Source organism: Aythya marila (genome assembly GCF_965140915.1).
Source record: "Aythya marila genome assembly, chromosome: 13".
In the NCBI taxonomy this organism is placed as follows: domain Eukaryota; kingdom Metazoa; phylum Chordata; class Aves; order Anseriformes; family Anatidae; genus Aythya; species Aythya marila.
In genome coordinates, this window is record NC_139054.1 from 66,513 (window position 1) to 85,385 (window position 18,873).

The following is an 18,873-nucleotide window of genomic DNA, read 5'->3' on the forward strand; positions in this document are numbered from 1 at the left end:
TATAAAAGGAGACATTTGTGATATTTATTCCTCGCTGTGCATATAGAACTTCCCTAGATGTTACTGTTTTACATGGTTACTATGTGGTTACTTTTTTTTTTTTTATTTTTTCACAAACTACCATAAGAAATAATTTATTAACTGCATATATTTCAAAATATACAAGAAACAAACACACATTGCTCTCCCTAATTAAAATAAATATTACAGAATCATTGTAATCTGTACTTTTTTTCCAGGTGAGAGAATTTGAGAAAATACTCAGGTTGTGTTTTTGTAACCCTGCTTTTTACTATCTACAATGACAGACAGTAGGCAAACCTGCTTTAAAGTTGATTAAATAAGTTAATGAAATACATATTTTTTTTCATTTAAAAGTTGTTCCTCATATTAGATATGTGCATCATGTAATTGTCCCTTTGGTTTTGAAGGTTGTGGTTCAGAGCACAGAGGTGATAGAAAGATACAGTTTCATAAAGGATGAAAAAAAAATCAGTTAATTATTTCACCCTGTATTCTGTTTCCTTTGGTTCTGCTGAAATCAGCAGGCTTTGAGTAGAGCTATTTCTAGCACAAGGTCTTTCATAGTCATTGTCATTTGAATAGTAATTGTTAAGTAATTCTCAAATGTTTTTCATAAACATTTCAATACTTCATTACCTAGGAGACATTTTCCTTATGTTTTATTACCATCAAAGTTAAATGGATGCTTACATTTTGGTGCTTTATGAACAAAATATGGAGATGCTTTTGCCTGACTGGTCCTCTGAATCACATTACCAATTCTACTAGTTGGTCGTGACTGTGCTGAAAGAAGTGTTTAGGAAAGAAAACTTGGTTGCTTAGCAATGACCATCAAGAGACTCAGATTTTTAAAGCTGCAGAATATACTTTTCTAATATATAGTTAAAATATACTCTGATAAGAAACTTGGAGTATCTTTTGTTTCTCTCCTTAAGTGTTTGTGCTTATTTTGCTGTCTTGGAGAGAATGTAACTTGTACTAAATAACCACTAAAATTTCAGTTTGTTTAATATTCTTGTTTATGATCCATACGAGCTTTTATTCCATGTTTGAGAAAATTTTGAGGCACACAGGCTTTTCTCAATTTAGTAATTATCAGCAAAATCAAGTGTTGTTCAAATTATTTGTGTAATATTTGTTCTGTCTTAACCTGTAAGTAGAATATTTATTTTTAAATCTACCTCGTGTGATAACTCCTTAATACATCTGCGCTGACTTTACAGTTTAACCTAATTGTGCTAAGTTTACAGTATAAGCCATAACAAAACAAAAAAGTAGAAAATTAACTACAAGGTGAGTTTCACAGGCAGAAGACTAATGTTTTTTCCAGTAACTTCTTTCTATGTGGGTAAGGACAAAGTGAGCATAAAGGCAGTAAGACAGCAGAGAACTCTCAGCAAAGCACCTATTGCTACCAGAAACAGAACACAGCTTACATATGCTTGGCCAAAGACTGCCTGAAACCTGCCATTTCATTCTACGTGATGCATGAATTGCTTACACTAGATTAATTGTAATCAACAGTTCGCTCTTCTACTGTTCAGAGTCTGATACTGTCCTGATAGAGATGTAACGTGTTTGCAGGCTTTATATACAGCACTGAGATGACACCACTTTATCTCTTCACTTCCTTGTCTCATCTTGTCTAATCACAGTTTGATTTCAGTTTTTATTCTGTACCCTGTTACTGGGGAGTTAATTCAAATGGTTTGAACTGTTTCTTTGATTCATAGCTTTCTCTTCTACAGATCTCTCCCTTTTCTCAAACTTGTGGCTTGTGGAGAATTTGATAATCTTCATAAATGTTCAGCCGCTAACATAAAGTGAAATTGGCTGAAATAGTGCTTTCATTTCTCCTAGATATGTGGGCTTGAAATCTAGGAGCCCCCTTAGACTTCTTAGTCTATCTTAGAAGTAGTCTGGCTGCGTGGGTCTAAGATTTCGCAGTGTTACGGTCAGGGAGATGGCTGAGATTGAGTCCTCCATTTCTGTTAATCCACCAAATTGTTTATCCAGGCTCTGAATTCATATTGACATTTTGCCCTAAGCTGCTTGTTTTGATGTGCATATGTGTCTCTGCAAAACAAGTGTGTTAGAAACATGCTTTCTTTTCACTTGCCCCTTTAGAACCTTCCTTTAGACTCCTTTGGCGTCCCTGCAAAGTCATAGAATCACAGAATATCCCAAGTTGGAAGGGACCGACGAGGATCATCAAGTCCAACTCCTAGCTCCACACTTGTCTACCCAAAAATTCAGACCGTATGACAAAGAGCACAGTCCAAATGCTTCTTAAACTCTTGACAGGCTTGGTGTCATGACTATGTCCTTAGGGGCCTGTTCCAGCATGCAACAACCCTCTCACTGAAGAACCTCTTCCTGATATCCAGCCAGAACCTCCGCTGTTGAAGCTGGACACCATTCCCTCGGGTCCTACATGTATTGCTGGTCGCTAAAGAGAAGATTGGTGTCTGCCCCCCTCTCCCCGTCGTGAGGAAGTTGTGGACTGTGATGAGGTCTCTCCTCAGCCTACTCTTTTCCAGGCTGAACAGGCCAAGTGACCTCAACCACTCGTCGTACGTCTTCCCCTCCAGGCCCTTCACCATCTTTGTAGCCCTTCTCTGGACACTCTCCAACAGTTTCACGTCCTTTTTGTACTGTGGTGCCCAGAAGTGCACACAGTACTACTACTAAAGCTGCCTGGAAAAACTCACCCACAACAATACCAAAATGATCCTTGTAGTTTTTCTTCTGTTCAAATTATCGCTTGTTTAATTCATTTGTAATTTGTCATCATAATTCTAGATTATGTTTTATCTGAGAAGGGACTATATGGTTAGAATAGAATAGGAACTGACTGAGGTCCCTAGATAAGTCTGTACTACCCCCAACAGATAATATGAATCAGAAATAAAATAATATTGTCAGTATTCCACTATAAGATTATGTATTTGAATTACTGAAAAGTGCAGTGTAGAAAAAATATATATATATATATATATTTATATATATATGTATTATTACAGCATTCAGTTTTTAGTCTAAATGCCAGTAAGTTGATTGCATACATACATTGCTGCTGATTGGAAGCTCTGTCAAAGATGTGAAAACAACTACATTCAGTGCCACGTGTCAAAAAATGCTGAACTTTGTCATTTAAAGCAAGAAGCAGGAAGATTAACAGCCAGGAAATGTTTTTTTTATGGATGTGGATAATGTGAACTAGCAAATGATATTTTATATGTATGTAAATACATATATTTTAACAAATAAAGCAAAGTTCTAAAGGGGCAAAGTTCTAAAGGGGCAAATAAATGCAAAAAGTATTTTGCATTGTATGTTTGTATGCATTTCCCTTTAATGAACCTTAATGGGCATCAGACAGGAAAGGCAACAAGAGGGAAAGCCCTTGGTGCTGTTTGTGAGAGAGCTGCATGTTCCTGCCTGTGCAGATCTGTGCTCTGCTCTCTTCGCTTACTAGGATTATGTGATCAGCCTTGCTACCGGTTGGAGCTGGGGCTATGGAGCAGCTCAGTGTTTTCTGAACAGAAACCATGGTTACTCGGTACAGTATATAGTGTGTTTTTGACAAGTGATATTTAGGAGCCTGTAAGCAGCATGAGAAGCAAGAAACAACATTAGCAACTATAAAAGTGCCTTAAAATTATTAAGTTAGGCTTCAATGGCAATAAGTGCAAACATGATGAAACAAGAATCTCAGTTGACGAGGTAGTGAGGGGGTAGTGAGGGGTAGTAAGCTAATTATGAAAAGCTTAATAAAAATATCCAAAACAAATTGTAAAAGCAGTAAAAAAAAATTGGAGGACTTATACTTGACTTAATGTCAAGATAAAATGTTAATCTTCTGTTTGCTTAACACTATTTCACCTTTCCTGCGAGAAGGTATAAACGGCGGTGGCCACGACTCTTCTCTGGGTTCTTGGACTTGAAGTAGTGAGATTGAAAATGTTATCACTTTATTTATTTATTAGGACACAAGGAAACAGCTTCAATTTGCACTACAGGAGGATTAGTTTAGATGTCAGGTAGAATTTCTACGCGGGAAGGGTGGCTGGGCATTGGAACAGCTTGCCCAGGGAAGTGGTGGAGTCGCCATCCCTGGAGGCATTTAAGAGACGTGGGTGTGGCGGCTAGCTACAGGGCTTAGCAGTGGACTTGCAGTGTTAGGTGATGGGTGGACCTGATGCTCTTAGGAGTACTTTCCAACCTAAATGATCCTATGATTCTATTTCCTCTCAGCATCAAGCTTCTGTTAAAGCAATTTTGTAAGTTCCTACTTACTGTTTTTAATCAGAAATTTCTTTAGTTTGGCTGTTGCAAAGGAAGCAGTTGTACAATGGACATAAGTGGTGAATTCAAGACGCCCTGTGCTTAAGTGTTTGAAGGTACTGAGAAAAGAGAAAATAATTTTCCTGATGGGCCAACATAATAGAGGACTCCTTTTTTTTTTTAAGGAGAAGCATGTGGTCCAATAAGAAGGGATAATATACTAAATGCTTGCCATGCTGATGCTGTAGGTGGAGAGGTAATGACTGGTTTTGTAGGAGCTCTCTGTACAAAAGTGCGTAAGTTTGTAAACATGCGCTCTGGAGACTGCTTCCCTCATTTTCTGGTAACATGGCAGTTGATGCTAGAACAGGTTACCTAAACTATTTGAAAAAATTGCATGTTGTGAAAACAGCTTTGCGTGCTGGTTGTTCAAAGAAAATGAGAAAACCTTGTGGCTTTTCCTGAGGCTACGATGCCTACATACTTTTTTTTTTTTTTTTTTCCTGTGTGTTTATATTTTAAATTATTTTTGAATTCAGGATTACTTAGGTCTAACTATGATCTAACTGTTGACTTCTTGTTAAAATAGGAGCTTACTTTCAGGGAAGGAAAAATAAAATTTTTGATAAAGTGCTTATATGATGTTAAATAACAGAAAACTAAATATATGCATATCTAACTGGGAGAATGCAACAAAATGGTGATATGTGCAAATAAGAGATACTGTTTTCCAGCTAAGAAAGAGGGAAAACAAACAAACAAACAAACATTTACAGTTGCCTTTAAAAAAAAGAAAAGTTGAAAAATCTAAATGTGGAATAAATAGTCATAAGTGATAGTGACAATCCTAAACAGATTATTTTTTGACTGTAAAAAAATCATGGTCTGTTTTAAAGTGGATCCAGTTGATTTCACTTCCAGTTGGGTGGGAACATATTTCGCTTGCAGCTTAAAGTGTTATCTAAGCACTTGTAAGAAAATGTAAATTTGGTCCTGTAAAAATTAGTTTAAGTGGATTATTGTATGTATATGTGCATCACAAAAAGGGCATGAATGAGTGAGAGTTGTTACATTTGTCACTATTTGGAGTAATTTTGAGATTGCTAATGGTCATTAGTCAAGCTAGCCACTCTGCATGATATGAGAACTAGGACTATATTTTTAGAAGGTGCTTTTTTTTTTTTTTTTTTTTTTTTTTCTTCTTCTTAACCTTTATTTTCATTTCACGGTTGATGATTGGAGTAATTCCCTCTTAACCACTTTACAAGGTCACCAGTGAATTGAATAAAATATGAAAGACTTTTTCCTCAAAGCAAACAAAGCACACAATCATAAAATTTTAATCTAAGATACTTGCCTGTAATTGCTCATTATTAAACACAGATTTTCTTTAATACCTCCTACCTTTCAGGTCTAAAATCACAACTAGAATGTCTGTAGGTAGATATGTGTTTTGAGACGTTAGGTAGTATCACTGGAAATGTTGGTTGAATCTCATTGTATTCTGGGTAAATATCTCCCATCTCTACCAGCGTGTAAATTTACCACAGCTAAGTGAAATGTATAACTGAAGAGCGTAAATTAGAGTGCAGTCTTGTAGATTTTTACTGCTTGGCCTGTTTATGGTAATTAAAAATTACCATGTAAGCATTCCATAGACAAATAATATTTTTTCACCTTGAAACAGTTTAAAGCCAATAAGGATCTGTCTTGGAAATGCTTTGACATTTTAGTGGGTTTGATCATCAAATTTTATCACTCTTCTAAAATTGTTTTTCTCTGAAATTTTCTCATAAGCAACAGAAAAACACCATTTAGTGTAGAGAAGTAGCGAAGGAGGAAAGCCTTTTGAGATGGGTGGTATATTAGGGGGCTGTGACTTTCAGCATCTTATCACCTAAAAGTGAAAGGATATGAAACTAAGGATGAACAATCTCTGCCTTATGTGCACGCTGCTGGTTCTTTCATTTTCTTTGTGTCTTATAATGCTTTGTAAACAGTCCTCGTTTTTCAGCAAAAAGTAGAAACCATTTTTTCATTTAAAAATACCTTGTGTGCAAGATATTTTTTTTATATAGATATATATCTATCTCAGCAAATTAAAATGTTAGTGCATGTCAGCGTTTCCATTATTAGTCTCTTAATTTAAACATCTAACGATTTTTGCTCTGTGGAACAATCTAAGATTCTGTTTTTAGGAAGAAAATCAAATAAATAATAAAATGAATAGTGTCAGAGGTTTTATTTTAGCCATGCTAGATGCACCTTTTCCCTTCCAATGCAGACTCCAGTACTTGTTTTCATACCTTAGGTTTAGCAATGCTGTACAGCACAGTAACTCCTTTGACGTACATTAACAGAGTATTTCTCCTGTTGCTTTCTGTTTTGGTAGACTGCAGTAACTAAGTAAGGGCCACTTTGGTCTCTTGGGAAGATGGGAATGAGATTTTTTAAAAGCTTTTGAATACAAGTGTATTTGGTAACATCTTGCATATAAATGATTCACATGCTTTTTTGAGTACTTTTTGGAGGAAAGCTTCGTTGTCTTTTAATGCTAGCTTAAATCCTGAAGGAGTGGAAGAGATGTGAGAGGAAACGAAAAAAGTGCATGACAGAGATGTAAATTTATTCTTAGTTACATCAGTGAGGTGCATTATTAGAGGAGGACATCTTTGGCTGATCTGTGTTCCAGTGCCGAAGTCATGCTTATTTTGTATCACAAAAATTATCATAACAATCCTGGGAAAGACCTTTTAATGTGTCCACAGCTTACATTTACAGAATTCTGCAGAACACAAAGGTAACAGGCAGAAGTATATTTGAAAACTGAGGTCAGTACTACGGTTTCATTTGTGATTGCTGTTTAAATGCAGGATCATGTTCCTCATGCTTCTTCAGACTACATATTTGCTGACAGAAGTCTCTACTACAGGTGTAGCTTTAAAACAGTTTATGCTCTTTTGAGACTTGGGTACCTTTTCATTTTCTCTTTCACTCTTTCTTATTTTTGTCTGTAGCTACCTAAGGAGATTACTTTAACAGAAGCAAAATGTATTAAAATGAGGAACCGGATTTAAAATAAATGCCTTCATCATGACAATTAAATCATTATTTTTCATTACTCACACTGAATTCTGTTTTCTCAGTCTGCTGTTTTACAAAGAGGAGTGGGGCTTGCAACTGTCTGAAAGAAGGCATCTTGTTAATTACTTTCATCAGCTTGTCAATGTTGCTGGTTGAAGCTGAAATCCCTTTTATGCCTTTAGTGCTAATTTATTAATTCCTTTTATTATTCCATGTTTCTCCATTAGTTTTCTCCAGCTACCTGTATTTATCTATGGGTCTGAGATGACCCTTTTCTCTAAAACATGTTTTGCAATTCTTTTTAAAAAAATATTTTTCAAAGTCTCCATGATGTCAGTTCAGCACTTCATAAGTCACCTTGACCTTCTACTTTTGCAGACCTATCAACAGGATTCCTTGAACACTTTTTCTTCTGGTATAAGACATGAATTACAAGCATGTATCCTGACTTTTTGACAAAATGTAGTACCCATCCTTGATTTTGGAATTTTCAGTGTAGTAGGTACAGTAAACAAAAAACGCAAGATTATTGTTGTGTAGAACCTTTTTGCATGTTTGTATTTACCTTTGCATGTCTAGCAGCCAGTTTACACTAAACTTAAGGAAGTTTGGCTTGTCAACTCTGATTGTAAAACCTTACTGAAAGAGACTGAAATGGCTTATGGTAGAACTTATGTGTACTGGAACTCCACACAATTGTTGCTGAAGTGTACAAACTGTTTCTGCAGTAGAAGCCTGTAAAGACAGCTTTCTAGTGAAAGTCATGGGTCACCCTTTTCGTTTTTTTTTTCTGTAAGTATTAATAAGATACTCCAGTAATTACAGCTGTAATTAATACCGAGGAAAGTAAATTTTTCATGTGTAAAGAGACAACAAAATTATGTGCTTTATATGATCAATCTTCATGTGGAAATCTGAATGACTAGGGACCTCTATTGACTTGTAAACAAAGTTAGCATAGTGAAGTATTTTGCAGAATTCAACGAAAGCTAATTTTTATCTTTTTATTTTTTAAAGGAACTTCATGTTGGCGTTGTTTATGCCAGAACATAGTAAGCAAGGCATAGCTCCAGACTTGTGTAAACTTTTATCTAGCCAACACGATGCAATTGAGTATGAATTCCAGGTTGCTCTGGAAATGAAAGAGAAGTTCTGAGCTCTCTGGCTGGAGGCTGAACGTGATGACGGCCTGGTCCATGGTAGGGAAGCTGAAAATGGAGAAGAGGCACTCCAGAGAAGACAGAAACGTGGAACAAGATGCTGGGGAATGCAGTGCTGAATCCGAGGAATGGACGAGTTCAGAAAGTGAACCTGAGCAACCATACTTCAGAAGCAGCTGTAGCAATATTCAGTGGAGAGAAAAGGAGGTTTCCACTAAACCACATCGGCCACTCTGTCGCTCCCCTTGTTTGGATCGCCCAAGTTTTTCACAGAGCAGTATAACACAAGACCTGAAGCTAGATGAATGCAAAACGAGTTTGGACAAGGAATACCAAGCTAAAATGGATTTTGCTTTAAAACTTGGGTATGCAGGAGATCAGATCCAGGCTGTACTGAATAAACTGGGAGCAGATGCGCTCATCAATGATGTTCTGGCTGAACTTGTGAGACTTGGCAACAAAAGTGAATCAGAAGGACAGAACAGTGCCAGCAGTACCACTAGTACTCTGGTGCCAAGAGGCCCTTGTCCAAAGGAAATAGCAAGCCCTGAATTGTCACTTGAAGATGAAGTTGTGGATAACAGTGATAACTTGAGGCCAATCGTCATTGATGGAAGCAATGTGGCTATGAGGTGGGTCTCCCTGTCACAACATTTGAAAATAATAAATCACAAAAATATTTTTGAGTAGAATTGATATTGACTGTAAAGTCATTTTAAGTTGTATAGTATATTTACACTGAGAGCAAATTTTCCTTATGGAGTCTTTACTCCAGGCTTTTAAATATGATGTCACTCCTTTGTATGTCACTCCTTTATATCCCTGTTCCCCCTACCCCCTCTTTAAACCAACTTCTCCCCTCAAATCTGTTGTTCCAGCAATTTAACTATGCTGTGCTTTTGAGTGGATGGGTTTAATTCCTTTTTAAGTCCTTGAACGATGTTTCAAATTATTCCTCTTTATTACCCAGAAGTAACCGAATAGGAGAGGAAAACCTTGTTCTTTCAAAAATGACATGTAGTATATGCTGATGATATGCAGTGGACTTCAGGGAAGTTGAACTATTGCTGATCAAGCTTGCTTGGAATTCAGGGCGATTTAGCAGTGTCAGTACAGGGCTGTGCATGAGCTGAACATGCTGACTCACACACCTATGGTGCTTGTAAATTCAGACACGTGTGGACACATGCACATGGCTGTTTGGGTAAACACTAGCTCAGGAGAGTTCTGTCCCATGCCACGTAGGAGCATGTCTGTAGAACACACAGTTAGCTAGACAATGCTTTTGCTTTTCATTGAGGAAAGTATATTTTTCTATAAGGGAGTTGTTTAAACTGTCTGGTGATCAGTGGTATTAAGATTTTTGAGGTTCTTTTTTTATGAAGATGTCCTTTAGTATCAGCTTTTTGCTCTAAAAGAATTTGTGTTAAGATTCTTTTTCTACGTATTAAGAAAATTCAAATTTTTATAGGTGTATTGAGTTTTAATGGTGTAGTAGTTTTAAACTGAAAGAGTGTAGAGGAAATACAAGGAAGAAATTCTTTACTTGGAAGGTGTTGAAGGCACAGGTACAGACACTGGCACAGGCTGTCCAGAGAAGCTGTGGATGTCCCATCCCTGAAAGTGCTCAAGGCCAGGCTGGATGGGGCTTTAGGAAACCTGGTGTGATGGGAGGTGTCCCTGCTTGTGATAGGGGGGTGGTACTGGATGATCTTGAAGGTCCCTTCCATCCCAAGCTGTTCTGTGATTCTGTGTCTCTCGTTATGTATGCATTTGTCTTCCTGAGCAACCGTGGCATGTATTGAGGCCCTGCTTCCTAAGAAGTGGCTGAACATCACTTGCTGATGCGATTTTTTTTTTTCCTTCTTTTGCTTCTGTGCTTCCTCTGCTTTTCTTTCATTAAACTTCTCCTGTCTCAAACCTGCATGGTTTTTATTCCTCCATCTCATTTTCTCTGTCCTGCTAAGGAGGGGGAGTGAGAGAGCAGCTATGTGGTACTTAGCTGCCTATCAGTATTAAACTACAACACCATCCAAAAGATGTCTCTGTAAAGCAACATCACCAATACCAGTTTTCTTAACTTTTCTTTTTCTGTTTGTTTTATTTTCAGCCTCTGTACTGCTTGAATTACTCCTGACAGCAGCTAAAGGAAAGTGTGTGCATGTACTCTGATTGCATAGCTTAGCACTGACACTCTGTTTCTGAAAAAAAATGCGTATGAAAATTTACAAGAATATTAAATTCTGTAAAATCTGAAATGTACAACATCTAAAGAAAATTGTTTTAGTAACATTGTTGCTGTTGTACAAATTATTAATTTAAGTTGCAAGGATTTGGAAAATGCTGGTGAACCATAGGCCTTAGTTATACCATAGATATTAGATACCTGTCTGCCTTTAGTCTATTTCAGTGTTACTTTGTATGACATTTTGAGCCCAAGAAGAGCACATATCCTGCTACACTCTGGTAATCTGTGATTTTTTTCCAATAATAATAATGAGATTATTAAAGTAAAATTTGAGTGATTATCTATAGAATAATACTAAAGAGAATTTCAATAACATGCAAATCTCTTAATTATGCAGCATTGCTCTACAGGCTGAGAATACCTGAAAAAGGTAATATACTTCTTATGTTTATAAATAGTGCAGTCGTTGGTGATGTAAATGGCAACCTTGCCTTGAAGGTAAATTATATATATTGTATCTGAAAGGTGTCTAGAAAGAACCATTTCCATTTCCAGTGTAGGAATTTTCTTGCCCGGTTTTGGGGGCAGCTTAGAACAGGATGGTACAGCAACTGGATGCCACTTTGTGTACAGCCAGTGCCAACTGCTTTAAGTAGTGGGAGGCATTCATGGCATTGTATAGAGCCACAGAGCCTCCTTAATTACAGCCAACTGCTTGGACTACCCACATGCTGTGGGGCTGCTATAGAGGAGTCATCTCCTGTATTTCGCACTGCTAGCTAGGCCTCTGGTTATTTCTGGTGAGGGGTGTCATCACTGCACATGGCCCTTCCAGTGTTCTGGGAGCCTCCTGGGCCGGGCCATACAGCCTACTCTACTTTTACACTCTATTTTTTGGGTAAAGAAAACAGGCTTGATTCTAAATATGAAATCCAGACATAAGGCAATCTGTATGTCTTTCTTACCTGTGTAGAATAAGTAGAATCATAAAATATCCTGAGTTGGAAGGAGCCCACCAGGACCATCGAGTCCAAACCCTGGGTTCCCAAAAGGACCACCCAAAAATCAGACCATGTGTCTTGAGAGTGTTGTCCAAGTACTTCTTGAACTATGTCAGGCTTGGTGCAGTGACCACTGCCCTGGGGAGCCCGTTCCAGTGCCCAACCACCCTTGGTGCAGAACCCGCTCAAACACCCAGCCTGACCCTCCCCTATTCCACTGTCCCAGCCCCATGCTGGTCCCTTGGGTCCTGTTGCTAGCCCCAGAGAGCAGAGCTCAGCGCCTGCCCCTCCGCTCCCCTCGTGAGGCAGCTGAAGGTCACCATGAGGCCTACCCTCGGCCTGCTCTGCTCTGGGCTGAACAAACCGAAGGGCCTCCTCAACTGCTCCTCATGCGTCTTGCTCTCTAGAGCCTTCACTACTTTTGTTGCACTCCTTTGGACAATCTCTATTAGTTTTGTGTCCTTTATATTGTGGTGCCCAAATCTGGACACGGTACTTGAGGTGACACTGCACCAGCACAGAGTAGGGTGGGACAATTGCTTCCTTCGACGGGCTAGCAGTGCTCTGCTTGATGCACCCTAGGATGTGGTTGGCCCTCCTCGGAGGCCAAATACTGAGGATGTAATGCTTAATATACGTACTCATGTACATGTATTATTCAGGTATTCCTGAACTATTTCCCGAGAGGATTTACAATGAACTGAAGAATCAGGTTTTATGTTTAGCAAATCAAGACAGGTACACCTGTGAGGTAGACTGAATGAGATTCGTAAATAAAATTTTAACTAGATTCTACCAAGCCTCTAAATATACTTTGAAAATGAAGTGATGTAAAGCTACTTTAAACCCCCCTTTTCTCACTTAGTTGCAGTTTCAGAGACTCCAGTTTGTTTCAGAAAACAAATTGTTGATTTTGGTGGGAAGAAAGGAAGGAGCTCCAACAACTTAATTATTTCTGTCTAAGAAAGAGAAATAAATCAATATATAAAGTAATGAAAAAAGCAGAATGTTTATTAAACTTTTGTAAACTTTTTTCTTTTTTTTTAATCTAGATGTTTAAAAGCAACTATATTACCCATGACAGCAAGCATGGTTAGTTTCTTTCTTTTCTATTATAACTATCTTTTTATGGTGCTACTTAAGGTAAGCTTAATTTGTTGGGGGAGGTAATAATTTTTCATCAGGTCACCTAATAGAATGAAAAAGCAGAAATTTCACCAGCAGAAAAAGCAGTCAAATGTCACCATTTCTAATGCCTGAGTATCAGCATTGTAATCTGATGATTAAATAGCTCTGGACAACTGTCATTTTCCAGCTATATAAGCTGGTTTAATAAAAAGATTTACTTGTCTTTACAAACTCTGTTTCCTTTATATCCATAGACCACAGCAGCTTTGAAAGGAAAAGAACAACAAAACCCAAAGTCAAATGTATCTTTTGTCTTTGCTGTTTCTAAGACTTCTGCATTTTTTTCAGCCATGGAAATAAAGAAGGATTTTCCTGTCGGGGAATTCAACTAGCTGTTGATTGGTTTCTGGAAAAAGGACATAAAGATATCACTGTGTTTGTACCTGCATGGAGAAAAGAACAGTCTCGACCTGATGCACCAATTACAGGTAATGGATCAAGATTTTTTTTGACCCCTTGGTTTAAATAAATAAATGTGGTGTAGTAAAACAGAACTGCGTCATCCTTCTAATGGGTACTACATACTGGATTGTGGACAATACTCAACTGGGTTGAGCCCCAACAACTCAATTGTTCGTTTGAAAATATGACAATTTCACCGGTGAAGAACACATTTGGTATTTGCATCTGCAAAAAATGGTAGGTTTTTTAGTATTTATGGATCATGTCAATGCTGTTGAGTGAGGTATTCCTAATTTTTCCACTAGCAAACATTGTTTAGTATACAGGAACTGATTCTTAGTTGCTGGGCTAGTATAAAAATAAGCTGTATAAGGGCAGGGACTAATTTAATAGTGTTATCTTGAACACTGAAGAAGCAGAATGTGCTTTGACCTATAGACAGTACTTAAATTTTATTCTAGGCTAACAAGAAAGATATTTTAAGACAGTAACAACTGAATTCTTGACATGTATGTTTTCTCCCTCTTTCTGAACATAGTTGTTTACACAGGAGCAGAGCAGTTATGAAGGTTAAATGTTGAATATTTATCTATTGCTTTGAAAGCTCAGAAAAAAAAGTGGCATGCTCTTTTTTTTTTAAATGATAATGAGGACCATATATGCACATAGTTACAAAATACCACTTCAGAAAAGAGGAAGAGAAATAAAAGCTGCATTAAAAAAAAAAAAAAAAAAAAGGACTTTAAAGAAGCTTCTTGACTAAACTTATTTTACAGATCAAGAAATCTTACGTAAATTGGAGAAAGAAAAAATTCTTGTTTTCACCCCATCTCGAAGAGTTCAAGGAAGAAGAGTAGTTTGCTATGATGACCGATTCATAGTAAAACTTGCTTTTGACTCAGATGGCATCATTGTATCAAATGACAACTATAGGGATCTTCAGAACGAAAAACCAGAATGGAAGAAGTTCATAGAGGAGCGACTGCTAATGTATTCTTTTGTGAATGACAAGTATGTTTTTTTTCTTCATAAGTTAGGCAAATTTGCCAATTCAGAATCCTTGTTAAAAGCTGAATTTCACATTTCATTTATTTTGCATCAGATTTATGCCTCCTGATGATCCTTTAGGACGCCATGGTCCAAGCCTTGAAAATTTCTTAAGGAAAAGGCCAGTTATTCCTGAACATAAAAAACAACCGTGTCCTTACGGTAAGTGCCTAAGTCAGATTGATTTGCTGTATTTGAAGGTAGGTGAAGCAAGCAATTAATTAACATAATCTCTTTACTTTAAAAAAAGAAACAACTTATTTTTCTTGTTGTCATCCAAGCACTGTATTTATTTTTTATACCCGTCATGCCAATATTAATAAAAACAATATAGCAGAAAATTAAGGCCAACCAGATATAGCTTGTGTATATCACAGCTTTTTGCTATTTTTTTTTTCTGTTTTTTATTCAAGGAAGGAGATTCATAACCATACAGACCATGTTAGAGTGCTGTTTGTTTTGTATAGCATTGATTATGGTGTCAGTATTGAAATCATGAACAGTAGAAAGAAAAGTTATGTGTCTTGCCCTTGAGACAGTGATATACCTGGCTATAGGTAATAACAGAGTTTGACTACCTGTTTATATAATTATTCCTTACAGTTATAGTAAAGAAACATTACAAGTAAGAAACAGTTAAAGAGAAAGATAGTAGTGTCAATTAACCTTTGGTTTATTTATCTTGCGAATACTTTTCTTACAGGTAAAAAGTGCACCTATGGGCACAAATGTAAATATTACCACCCAGAACGGGCAAACCAACCTCAAAGGTCAGTAGCGGATGAGCTTCGGATAAGTGCCAAATTATCTGCTGTGAAAACTATGAGTGAGGGAGCCTTGGCCAAATGTGGCACAGGGCCATCCAGCTCCAAAGGAGAGATCAGTTCTGAAGTGAAACGCATTGCCCCCAAACGCCAGTCAGATCCAAGCATTAGATCAGTAGCTGTGGAGCCTGAGGAAAAGTTAACAGTAGCCCGCAAGTCCGAGGCCAGCTCTGTCCCGTCTCTGGTTTCTGCATTAAGTGTACCAACGCTCCCTCCACCAAAAAGCCATGCAGCTGGTGCATTAAATACTCGTTCTGCAAGCAGTCCGGTGCCAGGTTCCTCACAGTTCACGCATCAGAAATCCTCACTGGAACACATGTCCAGTGTGCAATATCCTCCTATACTAGTCACCAATAGCCATGGCACCTCAGTTAGTTATACTGACCAGTATCCCAAATACGAATCGTTAGGGGACCATGGCTATTACTCCTTACTCAGTGATTTCTCCAACTTGAGCGTAAGTAGTATGCATAACACAGATTATTACGGGGCTGATACGGACCAGGGGATGTATTCTAGAAACTCAAGCCCCTGTCCTGACAATTGCTTAAGCCATACAAGTAATGATTCTTATTCCTCTTACAATGACTTGTATCTGGGTGTAGCAGATGCCAGTCCAGAAGACAATGTGAAGATCCATAGACTGCCATCGCAAAATCGTCTTCAGACTTTTTCCCATGGTTACCATGAAGCCTTAAATAGAGTTCAGAGTTACGGAACTGAAGAGCCTAAGCAATCCCTTCGCAAACAGTCAGTTTCCCACTTAGGCCTGCATGCCCAGCATTCAGTTGTTGGAGCACGGTCCAGTTGTCCAGGAGAATACCCTGTGCCTCAAAATATTCATCCATCAACTGCACAACCAAGCCGTGCCTTGGTCATGACAAGAATGGACAGCATTTCTGACTCACGGCTTTATGAAAGTAATCCTGCACGGCAGAGAAGACCACCTCTCTGTCGAGAACAGCATGCTAGCTGGGATCCGTTACCATGTGCATCAGACTCTTACACTTACCACTCGTATCCATTGAGTAACAACCTCATGCAGCCATGTTATGAACCTGTAATGGTAAGAAGCATGCCTGAGAAGATGGAGCAACTCTGGAGGAATCCATGGATTGGGATATGTGGTGAGCCACGGGAACCACATATCATTCCAGAACATCAGTATCAAACATACAAGAACCTCTGCAATATATTTCCACCAAGCATTGTCCTTTCTGTGATGGAAAAGAATCCCCACATGACAGATGCACAACAGCTGGCAGCTATGATTGTTGCCAAATTAAGAACAGGGCGTTAAATTACTTTAGCCTCTTTTGGATAAATGAAACTATACAGTGCATAGGAACTGGAATTAAAATGAAGACGGGAGTGGGCCAGTCTACTGTAAATATTTTCTAATAAGTTAGTATAAAGTCCTGTACACAGTAGCAATCATATATATAGATAGAGGCACTATATAAGAGTTGATTATATTGTAAATTTTAAGATTTTAAATATAGGGATTTTTAATAGTGTTTTACAGGAAATGCATACCTTGCTGCATGGATAGCTCATTAAGAACTACAATGTCACGTTCAGTGTCTCAAAGCTTTTAATACAAAATTATTGTTAGAAATTATATTGCATGTATTAGTGTACACTTTAAATTTGATTCTAAATACCTAATTGGCCTTTCAAAGCATGCTCTATACAGTCCCAGATGACTTTTAGGGTTTCAGCTTTGCCGCTTGACACTGCCTATTGGTACATCAAATAGCGGAAAAATAAACTTGAAAAAAATTACTCAATTTGTAGAAGGATAAACTGGTTGAATCTCTTTCAGCTTTTGAATGTCAGTATTGTTGGTACTTCTTAAATTTCAAAACTGTTCCCCAAGAGTTTATTGTCCAGTATGTTAGTTCAATCCAACAGAAGCCAAATACTTTATTAAATTAGGACCAAACCATTAAGGAGTATGAAGGTGTGAGCACCATTCAGTAAACAAAAAGATGTTTAACTGTAGCTTCCCTCTTCAGAATTGCCTGTCAACTGTGCAGTGAACAGCTGCTGTTCTAGATGATTAGAGAAGACAAAAGAAAATTGTCAGTTTTATGTAAATTGGATTACTCAGACTCAAGCAACAGGAACTGAATGTTAACGTGGAAGCTCATCAGTAACTAAGCCCTTCTGGAGGCAAGGATGGTATTTGGATGAAACTAACATGCAAGATCTTGAGAAGGGAGTGTGAGAGGCTGTTTCCTGAAAAGAGATGCTACAGTTTGGGCTTGTAGCAAGGTTGGCCTCGTTTTGCTCTTCAGCTCCACGCAAAGGTGTGCATTTGCCTCATGATGGTTTCTAGAGTCCTGTTTCAACAGGTGAGATAATTTTGTGTGGCATTGCTTGCGCAACTGGTATTTTGCTCAGGGTGGGAACCTTTGTAGCTAAATGTCTCCAAAAGAGGCGTTTATTGTTTTTTAAGCTGCACTGACTGAACGCCCTTTTTTGAATCCATTGTATATTTCAACATTTTGAACCATTACTAACTCGATATGTCTCGAGCTAGGACTTGTTGACTTCTACTGTAGTTTTTTTCATGAAAGTTGAGAAGGCCTGGTTTTATGGCCTTTTGTTTCTTCATGAGAAGGTGTGACACTGCCTAAATGTTTCTTACTGTGAAACACACGGAACGTGAGGCTGCAGTCAGGGTTGTTTCTGGTGTTTTGATAATGGCTTGCATGCTGCTTTCTAGTTCTCTGTTTGTCTGAGGAACAAAACATTATTTCCTCCATTTGTGTTACTGTAATAATGGTTGGTTTGATTCGCAATATTTTGCAGGCTATTTATCATGTGTTCCTGTCAGGTCAAAAAAAACAACCAAACCAACAGCAAAGAAAACAATTAACATGTGCAATGACAATTAACATACGGATAATTGATAACTGTACCGTTTCACACATGATAAATATTCTTCCATTGGAACAGGTAACATATATAATGACTATGTCATTATGTATTTCAATTTAATTAACTTGCAGGTGATTTTTGTATTTACACTTGATGTTTGAAAACAAGTAAGTTTTAATTAGTTGGTTAATGGGAAAAATAAGACTTTGGACACTTATAATAGTTGGAGAAAACAGAAAATTCTTGACCAATATTCAAATATGTTTCTTAGGAACCAGCATTTTCTGTTTTTAATTTGCAATTAATTCTTATTCTCTTCTCTTGCATGGTATAAGCAGCTGAGAGCAGTGCCTCAAATAACCAGAAATGACCTTTTGTTTGTTGATACAAATTGTATCTCTTTTTCTTGATTGTATAAAAACTGTTTTAAAAAAAAAAAAAAAAACACACCAAAAAAAACCCACAACCCATAAACCTCTAGATAAACTTCAGTATTACATATTCACCACAATGTTTGTGACACTGTGTGTCACAGGGAAGTAGCCCATGAGTAATTATGAATCTTTTTTATTTAAAATGGGCACTTGTAGTTTATAGACAAACAAGGACAACTTTTCAGAACCAGTTTAATATGTGCACAGAAACTGTGTGTACACCTCAAAGCATTACATGATTATCTTTAGTCTATTAAGCAGATACATTCTTGCACTAAACTTTATGTAAAAATCTTGCTGTTAGCTCATCTGCATGTGTTTAAAATGTAACAATATAATTGCTGTAGA

General features: G+C 37.5%; 1 protein-coding gene across 5 annotated transcripts in view; it reads left to right on the plus strand.

Moving 5' to 3' along the window:
- The window catches only part of ZC3H12B (zinc finger CCCH-type containing 12B), a 26,944-nt gene extending 10,068 nt beyond the window's left edge, over window positions 1–16,876 (plus strand). For all 5 annotated transcript variants that reach the window (XM_082770663.1, XM_082770660.1, XM_082770661.1 and 2 more), the window contains 5 exons: window positions 8,413–9,187; window positions 13,221–13,360; window positions 14,111–14,345; window positions 14,437–14,543; window positions 15,085–16,876. In XM_082770663.1, the coding sequence (XP_082626789.1) occupies window positions 8,577–9,187; window positions 13,221–13,360; window positions 14,111–14,345; window positions 14,437–14,543; window positions 15,085–16,505 (2,514 nt within the window). In that variant the 5' untranslated portion in view covers window positions 8,413–8,576 and the 3' untranslated portion in view covers window positions 16,506–16,876. The remainder of the gene's footprint in view (window positions 1–8,412; window positions 9,188–13,220; window positions 13,361–14,110; window positions 14,346–14,436; window positions 14,544–15,084) is intronic.
- Window positions 16,877–18,873: the final 1,997 nt, after the last annotated feature.